Raw genomic sequence first — 12,936 nt, forward strand, 5'->3', positions numbered from 1 at the left:
ATAGCTTTTTTTCACTCTGTCAGAACAATACTATGGTACTTTCAGGCAGCTCTGGCCCTCAGAAAGATTTTGCTTCCTAGTGACAGGGTCTGACTTCTGCATGCTTAGTAAACTGCTCCAAAATAGTATTCAGCCTGCTCATTCAATTCTTTTGTTAAAGACAGTCTAGCAGCTTGTGATTCATTGCTATCCCGAAAGCACATTTTTATGGCTGATTATTTCAAGTATCATTGTCCTAGCTAATCTGATGACCATTTTAGAACTACAGCATAAGCAGGAATCAGTGTTTCTCTTATGATTTTTTTAAACCGTTCTTGAGATTTTTTTTTTTAAAGTGGTAGTTTTGGGGCTTATTTTGTATTGTCGTTTCTGAATCTTTAGGATTCATGTTTTCAAGCATCTCTCTTGAACTAGAACCTTTCATTTATTTTTAAATGAAACTGTGATTCTCACATCAGTCACTTAATTCCAGGAACTGGGGCTTTAAGAAAAAATGCCAAATATTGGGAAAGTTCAAAATACTGCAGAATACATTAGCATTGCAGAAGTATACAGAAAAATCAGACACAGGAGGAATTGGGTATTAAAAAACAACTAAAAGTGGTTAAATGCAAGTATTAGAGAGACAAGGTGGGTGAGGTTAATATCTTTTATTGGTCCAACTTCTGTTGGTGAGAGCTTTTTCAAGAGCTCAGTGTGGCTAGAAAGCTTGTCTCTCTCACCAACAGAACTTGGTCCAATAAAAGATATTACCACCACATCGACCTTGTCTCTAATAGCCTGGGACTGACAGAGCTACAACTACATTGCAGTCAAAATCAAGTTTGTCCTTTCTAATCGTGACTATTGCTTTGCAGAAGGGTGGGTTAAGACAGATCTTTATTTCTGCTGAAAGATCAGCACTAAGGGTGAAATTCATACCTGTACAGAGAACCTGCACAAGGTCCATGTGCCACTTAAGTCCCTCTTCAGTCCAATTTTCAGGGCTGGAGCCTAAGAAATAATTGGTTCAAAATTAAAAATGGGCAAGAGCAACAACATTCAGATTCTGAATATCTAAAGATTCAGGTAGGTTTGAGTGTTTGAGGTTGAGGAGACATAGCCATGCTAGCTCTGATTGAGCTTGCATGCTAAAAATAGAAGCATAGCCACGGTGGCACAAGTGACAGGAGATGCCAGCTGCCCAAGTACATACCTAGTGACCTGGATGGAATTTTACTGAGGATGGCGAGGCCCTCCTGCCAAAGCAACACTTCTATTTTTAGCACACTAGCTCAGTCAGAATTAGTGCAGGTATGTTTATTTGAGTCTCCATCTTGAAGAGTAGACATAGCCTCAGAGAGAGACAAGTGCTGGCTTCTTGTTTGAAGCGCTCATATGCTGCAAGATACCAAAATGCTGCAACGTGATCAAGGAGGACTAGAAAAGATGAATCTGTGATCAAAGGCAGGGAGCTACACTTGATTTGCATGGTAGGTACAGTGTAAAGGTACAATGCCAAAACAAATTAATAGTGGCAATTGTCTCACAGATCATGGTCTGAGAAGAGGTAGAAGCTTATGCAGAACCTTGCTGATGAGTAAGAGTATGGCCAATGGGACGGGAGTAAGGGGAATGAGGAACGGTCAAATAAAAGTTTTATGTCAAAGCAGATGGGGGAAAGGAGTGATGTGACAATAGCAGAGATTCAGTTGAGATGTTGAAATGAAGTGGCTATCTGTGATTATAGCTAGAATATGAGCAGGGAGGTAGGGGACATATAAAAATGCAAAGGGACCCAGTGAGAAAGTGTCAGTCCAGGACAGCAGCAGCAGATGTCTGAGCAGCAGCAGATGTCTGGAGTCTTGCAGGCTAGCTTCCCAGTGGAGAAGAAATCAGTAAGGTGGAGTCTGCATATATTCAGTGTCTTATTTACACATACACACCACTCCTGGAACAGAGGTGATCATAAGGAGTAATCCCTTCTTTCATGAATTACAACCCAAATACGCATAGCCCAGTCCCAGGAACCAACTCTGCCCCAAGAATTAACTCAGGCTGAGGCAAGGAGCCCACTATCCCACTCACCTTGCATAATAAAATTAATGCCACCACACAGCCTATCTTCCCAAGACTGAACGTTTGCTTGCATGCTAATAAAAGACTTGGAAGACTGTAACAGCACTGCCTGGTGATGCCTGCCATAATATATATTATAGTACAAACAGGATGCTGAGTACTAGTGTTTGAAGCCCAGGCCAAGTTATTTCCAGAAATAATTCCTTAAAGCTAACTCCTGAATCCATTTTTAGACAGATGCCCAACTTTCACCCAGCAGCTCCCCTTGATCTCAGTGGGAGATATTTGGTGACCTCACTAGGTGTTGTGGGCTGAGTCACACTTTTGAAGAGTCAGGCAGATACCTAAATATAAACCTAGGAACCTAACTACAAGTTTCCATTTTTGAAATACTGAACTAAGGTGTTTGATCCTGTAGCTTCAACATATGCAGTTGAAGAGGGATGCTGGACTGCAGGCAGAGTAAAAGGTAATGGCAGTGTGATTAAAATGGTGTAAGGATACTGTCTTGAGTGGCTCCCAGCTGTGAGTTCTTACCTCAGGGCAGACTAACACAAACAGGGCAGACACCCCAAACTGGTGGTGTGGTCGATAATTAGATTTAACCAAGCCAGTAACAAGTGCGAACTCCTGGATCACTATAAGAGAGTTTTACCATGGAGTCACAGACAGTCCCCTTAGACTCTCCAGTTTATCTTGCCACCCACACAAACTTGACTTAGTGATAAATGATCACTCACACCAAAAATCACACCACATTCAGGTAGCTTCTAGTTCCAAGAGACCAGTTACTTACTCCAGATCACTTGGTACCTTAGATCTCACAACAAAGACAACTGTAGCCAATGCTGTAATAGACTATCTAAAGGTTTATTAACTAGGAAAAGGGAATAAGAGTTATTTATAGGTTAAAGCAAGCAAACATATACGCACAAATGAGTTACCATCTAAATCCTAGGAGTGACAAGAGTTGTAGTGATCTGTCAATTCAAAGCGTCTTTCAGGGCAGACCCAGGAGAAAGCTCCTGGTGACCTCTGGCTTCAGTTTAGAGTCTCTGGCCCCGTCAGAGTTAAAACAGACAAAAAGATGAAAATTTTCCTGTGATTTTATTTTATTTCCTTAACATTCAGCTTCCAAGTCCACAGGACAAGCTTCCTTAAATGTAGAATTTCCCCGGTGCAATAGGGCCAACCAATCCTTTGTGAATCCCGTGCCTGGGTTCAGAAGTTCAGAGAAAATATTTTCAAAGTTATAAAGCAAAACTTACATGTTTTCTTGTAGCATGGAATACAGACACTACAAGTGAGATTAACACATGCAGCAATTTACAAGCATTTCGTAGAGTCTAAACACATTCCTATAAGATTAATGGTTATTTTGAGCAAAACTAACAGAGGTGAACTGGTCCGGTCTCCAGCTATGCGTTCGTTAGTTCTTAGCTAATGCCTGCAGTCTTGGCAAGAGTTGGCATCTGGCCTACCAGTGTGGCAGATGCTTAATAGGCCTGCAGTGCAGCTTTCTAGTTTGGTGGATATTTGGTGTGCTCCTGAAGGCCCAGTCTTAGGTGCAGTCAAAGAGACAAGACTGCTGACACCCATGACTTTGGGGAAGTCCATCTCCAGAATCAAAGTTTGTCATCTCCAATCAAACATCCTGTGATGGCAAATTGACCAGCAGCATAGTAGCACCCAGACAGACCCATGCCAACTTCAAGAGACCTTGATGACTCTTTCCATCTTTGAGGTATTCAGCAGCATAAACTATGAGCTAGAACTCAGTTTGGAATCAGAGAGCTGACAATAAAATAGCAACAGATAGGTGAGATAAGTTGCAGATGCCTGGATGATAGGATGTAATTAAAATTGACAGTGCATGTTCAATGTCCCTTTGGAATGCAGTTTAAATCCCTAAACTGCATGACTGAAAAAGGAATTAGACTATCAAGTCAGAAAAGAAAAGACGAGACAACGTTTCCGTCATGGGAATTTCCTCAGGCTCTGGGAAGTGAAAAATAAGGTTAATTGGAAAAGGAGGATGAAACCAAGAAACCAATGTTAAAAATGAGCCTCAGAGGAGTAGGGAATAGAGGTGGAAAGTTTGGCTGTTAGCTAAAGCTGTTTAATTGATTACAGTAAACATGGATTTTAAAAAGTCAGCTTCTCTCCTTACTTTCATGTCCTTTTGTAGCAGGCAGCTACCATTTGGGAAGCCAGGAACAAATTTTAAAAGTTATAACCGAAGAACATTGGATATTGTATAGCTGTGGCTATACAGATTTCTTGGAATCAAGATGAGCAAGCTGTTAAAAAGCAGCTTTGTCAATGTGATTGTTACTCTGGGTAAATCAGAAAAAAACATGCTATATTGTGCTATAGGTACATCGGGGAACATTTGATTGATATCACTTAAAGATACAAAAGTAACCCATTTTTGTCAATAACCATTTTATATGCGTGTATTATCAGTCCTGGGTGTGTGGGTTGGAACCTACTGTAATGTGATTTTGCAGTGAGAGGTAGAAGGCTCTACCCAGCTTCAGCCTTTAAAAACAATCATAAAACTTTTCACCAGCCTATACACACAGGAACTGATTCTCAACTGCTGCCAAGCAGAGTGAGAGGAGGCCTGCCAGGGACCCAGTCATGGCTCCCTAATCTGCCCAGTTTGGGCACAAATTAGAACTTCAAGGGAGCCACCCTAATTTCCACAATGGATGATCAAGCACCATGATGCTCCACTCCCACAGCAATGCCCTTCCCCCAGAATGTCCCTTACACATCAGGAATTCCCCACCGACTATCTCTATGGCCATGATGACAGTGCAAAGTGGACTAAGCAAACAAGAATCTGTCTGAATAAAAAAAAAAAAAAAAAAAAAAACTACTTGCCTGGCCTTTCCCCCCTCATAACTAATGGTGATTAAAATCCAACTGACATTTTCTTTGTCCATCAAGAAAGAAACACAAACAATGACTCACTCTGGGGAAGCAGAATTGTGCAAGGCTGAGCTAGATACATACAATTTCTTTGTGGTCTCAAACGTTGCTTTTAAAACTTGGTGTCAAATAGCTAACTGGATAAGGCAATAGAAATGCATGTGACAGGAAACAGCAAGTCATTGCCAATATATTCTGGGGTGTATGTGAATGAATAAATGATCCAATGGCTTTTGTTATTTCCCCTTTTGCTAGCCAGCTGAATTTTGGTTTTGATGTGTCCAGAATTAACCCTGCAATGGTCTTATCCTAGACCCAGATTGGGTAGAAGAAATGTTTAAAAGGCTGTTGTATCATATACTAAGTAATAACATGAAATGACTATTCTTATAAAACTAAACACACTGTTTATTAAGAGAATGATTTACAGAGATGCTGCAATTGAATTAGCATCCTAATCATGTGCACACTGATTAACTTTCTGGTGCTTCCTCCAAACTCTTTTCTGCAACCTATGCTCCATCCTCCAAGTCCCAGCAGGTACTAAAAGGACTTATAAAGAACAAATCCACCTTTAAATTTAGTAGTGTTCTATTGTACCAATGGTGCACTGGCCTATTTTTCAGGGCAATGCCACCCTGGCAAAATCTCTAGGCAGCACTGCACTAGACCAGCCACTGGGAATAGGAGTGTTTCTTCTACCACTCCTAGCAGCCATCATAGAGAGTCCATATAGTTCCATGAATAAAACAGACATGTTGAGTGATTGCAGGCGTTGTTTGTTTTTAAAAATAGGCAGTTAAACTGCATGTAGGGAGTGTGCTGGGGTTATTTTTATTTGTGTCTGGAAAACTGAGGGATTGGGAGATTTTGCTGGTAATTGTTACTAATTGATGGTTAGATGTCAGGAGGAGGGATTAGCTGCTCTTTTGTTTTGGAATAGTTTAATTAAGAGTTCATTTTTAATCAATGACAAGGGCACCTAGCATTTATGATGAGCTTTCTTTTAAGTTTATTAAATTAGAACACATAAAAAAATAAGTTAAACAAATTTGACTCACCAAAGTGTCTCTCAAGTAGAGCTGGGTTAAATTTTTCACCCAAAACTTTTGTTGTTGAAAAATGCAGATTCAGCGACACCAAAATGTTTTGTGAATTTATGTTGATTTCATTGACTTGTCTGTGTTGGAGCCTTCACCACCCGAATTTTTTTTCCAAAAATCAAAATGTTTCATTTTGACATTTTCCAAGCAAAACGTTGATTTTTTTTTTATTCAGAATGATTTTGCATTCAGAAAATTCCTTTAATTTTATTTTAAAGATTTTTTTAAAATGTTAAAAAAATGCTCAAAACTGAAATGAAGTGTTTCATTTGGGATGAAAAAATGTTCTGTTGGACCCCAAACTATTTATTCATTCATTCATTCAGTAAATGCCAGTTTAACTGAAAAAATCCATCAATCACCTAGTTTTACTCTCAGTGTTTCAGAGGGGCCATGTTTGCAGTGCTCTCTGATCTGGCAGTATTCTGAATTAAAAATAATTGACTGTGGTAACTGGGTCTTTGGAATTCTATGGGGTTCTAATCGGCAGTCATATTTTTACTGTTGTGCATTACAGATCGCTGTGCCAGAGCCACCAGTAGGCATAAGCAGGCTAAGCAATTGCTTAGGTCCTTGAGCAGCTCAAAGGGACCCCCTATTAATTAGTAGTATGTGTAGTGGGGCAAAATATTCCTGTTTAGGGCCCCCAGTTGGCTAGCACTGCCTCTGAGGACACTCCCTGCACGGGCATCCGAGTTGCCACGGTAACTTCAAGGTCATGATTGCATGGATCTTTTCTGTGGCAAAGGAAACTGAAAACAGGCAGCACATGCCTGGAGGTGGCAGTTTGCCTCTAGCTTGTTAGAGAAATCCTGGGCGGGTTGAGGTTAAAACAGGGCAGGGACATGCTTAATTGGGTTTAAGGCAGTGGTAAAATGGAAGACAGTAGTAGTTCCCCTCTGTTAGATCATGCAGCAGCCCCTATCTGTCCCTGTGCCACATTACATTTCACCGAAGATAAGGCTGACAAATGAGGAGCCCTTGTCCTCCAGATTAACAATGATGGAGTCAAAGAATGGTTGCAGCATAGCGTAAGGTTTTAAGAAGCCACGTAGGACCACATTTTGTTCCAGTCAAATTCTGCAGGAAGGAGGACTGAGCAACAAGGCTCATTTTCAGTGCCCTTTTAGCAGTATCAAGATTTCCATGGTAAATTTCCTGCTCCAATTTACTTAAGGAGCTGAAATATTTCCTGATTCAGTGATATTTATAAACACACAAGTACACACAGACCTAAAACACCCAAGACAATATACGTAAACAGCACAGTTCTCATTATATTTGCAATCTCATAGCAAAAGGCATAACACAAATGGGGAAGGGATTGAAAGAGCACAACAAAAAATGAGAGAAGCAGGCCTCATCCGAGAATAAGTTGCAACTAAGACCTCAATATCTAACATTTTTCCTCAAAAATTGGGTTCATATTTGTATACTTCCTAACAAGCCACTCATATTCTTTCTACATATTAGCTAGACTCATAAAGACAACTACATAAGTAGCTTCTCATACTTCTTAAATAAGTTCTCAGGTATATTAAAATGCTCAAGAACTATGCTCCCTCCTGTTACCCTTCCACAAAGGATCTATTTTATCACCCCTTTTAGATTTTTCTTTTCTCCCTATTCTCAGACAAAAACCATTGAACTAGAATCAAGGACCAGAGAATGTATTGATACCAGTTATTGTTTGCACTGCTCTAACTCTTAGATGCACCAAACTGGGATAAGGGCCCCATTGTGCAAAGCATATAACAAGTCAGCCCCTGCCCTACATAGCTTACTGTCTAAACATATGAGAGACAATGGGCCAGAAATTTTCAGTGCAGATATGCTGTGGCCCAACAGGTGGGAAAAAACTGAGCAAGACAAGGTCATAGGGAAGTGATTGGAATGATAAAAAGCACATCCACTGCCTGGGAGCTTAAGTTCATAACCATTCACTTAAATAAGATACTGGATTTATAGTTTATTACAACGATCTGTAACCCACTAACCTCCCTTTTTTGTCCTATGACTGTCAAGGTGTTAACTGGCCACTTCACCTTGAGGGGTCTCTTATAATATGTATTAACTATTTACGCTAAACAATCTATTCCACCTTGTATTTAGCTGTGACACTGAGTACCTTTCCCAGACCTGAAGATCTCTGTGTAGCTCAACAGCTTGTCTCTTTCACCAGCAGAAGTTGCCCCAATAAAAGATTTGGCCTCACACACCTTGCCTCTCTAATAGCCATGGTTAGAAACTTAAGGGTAAAAAGAAAACTTTGGCATAACAGTATTAACAAACAAAAACCAGCCATTTGGAAGCCAGGAAATTCAGAATTAGGGTTAGAGCTAAAAGAAACCCATACATTGGCAGGTATAGAATGGATAGGATATTTAAAAAAAAAAAAAAAAAAAAAAAACGAATCCTGTATTTTATGGAAAATAGTTGTGACTGTGAGAAAGTGCCATCTGCTCAACAATAAGAAATGGAAAATAAAACAGGTACTTACCAGCTAGAAGAGAGGAAAGTACAACCAGCTCCAAAATGGCCCCTTTAGAATTGTAAGTGCTTGGCTCTGTTGTGTGTAAGGGCCAGTCGCAGAAAGGCATGCTGGGAGAAAATGTTCCTACAAATGGGAAACCCTGCACTAGAGAGTGAGCAGTTGCAAGGGAGGGGATTAACTTTGATGTGATCATCATAGGGAAAACTCTTTATAGCAATGGAAGATGGTTAAGGTCTAGTGGTTAAGGTGCTGTCTGGGGATCCAAGAAACCTGGGTTTAACTCCTTGTTCTACCATTGACTTCCTACATGGCTTTGGGCAAGTCACTTAACGTTTCACTGCTTGAGTTTCCCCATCTGTTCAATGGGGATTACATCACAGGGGTGTCGTGAGGATAGATATATTAAAGACTGATGTGGTTTTCATTTTGGAGGTGGTCTTCACAAGAAAAGGGCTAGAGAGACTTGTTATTTTTTCCTCAGTTGAATGTGTTGGTCCCCACTAGTCACTGAGTGCTGTCTGAAATTCCTCTAGTCTAGAGTCCAATAGACCATTTGGAATACATCAGTATACAGCTTCCCAGCACTGCTTTTTCCTTTTTCAGTGAACCTCAGCTGAAGTTTCTAGGACAAGGGATTCTGGGACAAAAGTGTCAAGAATGCTGCAAGGACTTTCAAAGCATAATTAATATTGATGCTTTCTGAGCCCCATTTCTCCAGAACAGCTTGTCTAAGTCACCTCAGATATCATCTTCAAAAATCCGCTGGCCATATCCCATGCATGCAAAGCTTAAAATGAAAATAGCTAAGGGTTTAGATGAGGTCCAATTCAGACTTAAAATGGAATCCTTAACTGTAGAGAGGGTATTCTATATTTAATATCCAACAGCACTAACTTCCTCACCTTTTGACTATCAACAACATTTACTTCTAAACATCTGAGCAAATTTCCTACTGCACAGGTGTATAGTCATCCAGTAGTTTATGCTTTCCTCACCCATAACTTATAAGTGGTTATAACTGGTTCTGTGAGTAATTCAGTAGTTGTGCTTCACTGAGGAGTCACACCAGCATTAATGCTGGGATTGATTCATGTGGCTTTTTCTGCCTGTTTCCACAGAGTTTAAACCAAAATGTCAAAGCCAATCAAAACAAGTCAGTCAAGATTGCAGAAGTTCATGCTTTCCCAGGGAAACCACAGACCATCTTGGGTATACTTTAAACAGATCCCAGGAGTCTTCAGTGGATGGCAAAGCATTCAGCAACCACCTCCCATTTTGGGGCTGCACCAGGGGCTGAAGTGCCTGGGAGCCTGTGTGAGTTGTGGTCCCCTATGGACCACAGCCCCACCAGGAATCTCTGATGTGCTGTATGCAGCAGCTCTGCCTTCAACATGCCTCTCCTGCCCCCAGCCTTGCCCCTGGCAAGTCCCCTATGGCAGGGCTTGGGAGGAGGTCTTTGGAGGGCAGACTCCCACCAGTGAAAATAATTAGAGTTGGGTGACCAGATTCTGACATCAATGAAACCAGTGTAAATCCAGAGCGTAACATCAGTTAAGTCAATGAAGTTATTCTAGATTTTCACCAGCATAACCAAGATCAGACTCAGGCTCATGGCGTTTCAGAAAGAATACCTCTTTATCCACTCTGATAATGCAACTAACTCAGACTTTAGGGACTTCACTCCATTCTTTACCTTGAGGGACAGGTCTACACTACGGCAGGGATCAACGCTCTGAGATTGATCCAACAGTGGTTGATTTAGCAGGTTTAGTAAAGACCCACCAAATCTACTGCATATTGCTCTCCAGTCGATCCCTGTACTCTACCCCCGACGAGAAGAGTAAGGTAAGTCAACGGGAGATTTTTTCCCATCAACCCCCCGCGGTAACTCGACCTAAGGCACATCGACTCCAGTTACATTATTCATGTAGCTGGAGTTGCGTAGCATAGGTCGACTTACCGCGGTAGTGTAGACATAGCCTCATTTTCCACTACCTGGCACCTTGAGTAGACATTTACACTTGCGCAAAGGGAGTACAAAGTGTGTGGAAAGCATTACCAAACCAGCATGATAGCCCTGTGCACTCACTTTCCTCAGATGTAAATGCCTGAAAAAGAGACAGGGTGATGGAGAATCAACCCCATAGAATATAAACCCCATTGGGTGAGCAGGATCAAGTTTGGCACTGGTCTCCTACTCCAGAGTCTTGTGTACATTTATAGTGCTACATAATGAAGAGCTAAACTAAGAGCTTTGACTCTCACGGTGCCCTTGGGATAATGAACTGAAATAATCACTGAATTGGAATCAGACTGAGTTGATTCCAAACTATGATAGAATAAGCCCGTTTGCATTTGAGAACCACAGCTTTACAGCAAAGACTGAGAAGTACCACACAGTGTGTAGAAGCAGGGTCAGATTCAAGAGGAAGAATTATCCAGTGGTTAAGACACAGCATGTCGGGGGGGGGGGGGAAAAGGGGGGAGGAAAGAGATCCAGATCAATGTTTTCAAAGACTGGTGCCAAAAAATGAGGTACCTAAATCCAAATTTAGACATCTAAATAAATGGCCTGGTTTTCAGATATGTTGAAAACCACATCTGCAGCTCACATTAGTACCATTAGGAACTGTGGCTCCTTATCACCTCTGAAAGTTAGGCCAGTTATCTAGGTGATTAACTTTAGGCACCTATATTTAGAATTTTTGCCACTACTTTTATTCTTAATTCCATCCAACATTTCCTATGTGAATTTGGGTGAAGTCATTTAGGGGCTCGTAGGTTTTGTGCCTCAGTTTCCCCATTTGTAAGTTATGGATCATACTTATCTTCCTCATTGAATGAGCAGAGACTTGATTTATTAAAGATTTTAAAATACTTTGTGACTCTCAGATAAAAGGCACTATAGCAACACAAAGCATTATTATTATTCTTCAGAGTCTTCCAGCATGCGCCATTATATAACTGCTAGCTTCCACAAATTGACAGTGCATTACATAACATAAAATGAGTTTTGTCATTTTTTTCAGTTGACTCCTTCCAGGACTTTTTGATGCCCTACCTGGAGCAAGTCCGTCAGATCTGGCAGTGGTTAGTCGGAGCAGCTGTGGTTGGTGGTATAATTACTGCTCTGATCACAGGACTCATTGTTCTGGGATGTAGGAAGAAGAGAACGGGAAGCACTGCAGAAACACAGCCCTTACTCATGGAAAGTGAAGATGATCACAATGTGTCTTATCAGTCAAATTTATAAAAGCCACCTGTAATCCAGCAATGCGGTTCAGGTGCTAACCCTAAATCAAGCATGCATTGTTTGGTACATGTTTACAGAATATCTTGCTGAGATGCACTGCATAAGGGGTGTGGAATGTCCTGAATATCATTGCTCATGTAACATGCAATATTGTACTGTAGTGTATTATCAAAGTCTCCTCATAGAATATTTCCTAAAAAAACTAATGTATGCTACTCTGCTTCCTGTGAATACACCAGGTATTCCCTATTCTTAATTAAACAGAATTCTCATGGAACCAAACTATTTCCCAGGTTGACGGCTCCTGCTTTTGGTCATCTGCTATTTTATTTGCACTTTCTAATGTTGTTCTGAATTTATGCCCCAATCCTGCAATCAGAGCCATGTGAGCAGATTCACAAGTTTCATACAGGGACCAGTGTCTGTCTGTATCTGATTGCAAGACTGGGGATATTATACCCTGTTGTTCAGATGCTTTTAATTTAAGGGAAGAATAATAGAGTGAGTAATCTGGAGACAGATTTTTTTCTTTTAAGAAAGAATTATTTCCCTTCCACCTTCAGTAATAATGTGTTTGTCCTTGATTGAGTGCCATCAGCAGCAAGCTGTAGCCTCTCAAAAACTGCTCCTCATTTGTTTAAAAAGTTTCAATTAGGCTTTTCTTATAGTTGTATTTGTTCTAAAGCTAGAGTGGAAGCCTCGTTCTAGCTCTTTGCCAGCCCTGGACAGTTTTTGACTTGCAATTGCTCGTAAAGAAAGATGGGTTCACGCTCTTTACAAACAACCAATGCATCACAGAATTAGATGTATTTACCTGAATAACCTCAACAGAAATGCCTCACCCTCAGGAGTGCAGACTTCTAAAAAGCTGTTAGTAATCCCAATTCACATCTCTACCCAGCAGCATCAACTCACATATCTCCGCTCATTCATCCTATTGTCATATACTGGTTTTGGAGAATAGTATTATATTGTGGCTGGCTCCAATTACTAAGAAAGTCCATGTACTTAAGCCGTGTCTACACTAGCAAGCTTACAGTGGCACAGCTGTACCAATACACGGGAGAGAGCTTTCCTGTCAACATAAAGAA

The 12,936-nt window shown here is 40.8% G+C and overlaps 1 protein-coding gene across 1 annotated transcript in view; it reads left to right on the top strand.

Annotated features, from left to right (window-relative positions):
• Positions 1 to 12,080, top strand: part of TYR (tyrosinase) — an 84,520-nt gene extending 72,440 nt beyond the window's left edge. Inside the window, exon 5 of the mRNA XM_084617363.1 lies at positions 11,622 to 12,080. Within this exon, the coding sequence (XP_084473489.1) occupies positions 11,622 to 11,845 (224 nt within the window). The 3' untranslated portion in view covers positions 11,846 to 12,080. The remainder of the gene's footprint in view (positions 1 to 11,621) is intronic.
• The last annotated feature ends 856 nt before the right edge of the window (positions 12,081 to 12,936 follow it).

Source organism: Lepidochelys olivacea (assembly GCF_965140295.1).
Source record: "Lepidochelys olivacea isolate rLepOli2 genome assembly, chromosome: 1".
In the NCBI taxonomy this organism is placed as follows: Eukaryota; Metazoa; Chordata; order Testudines; family Cheloniidae; genus Lepidochelys; species Lepidochelys olivacea.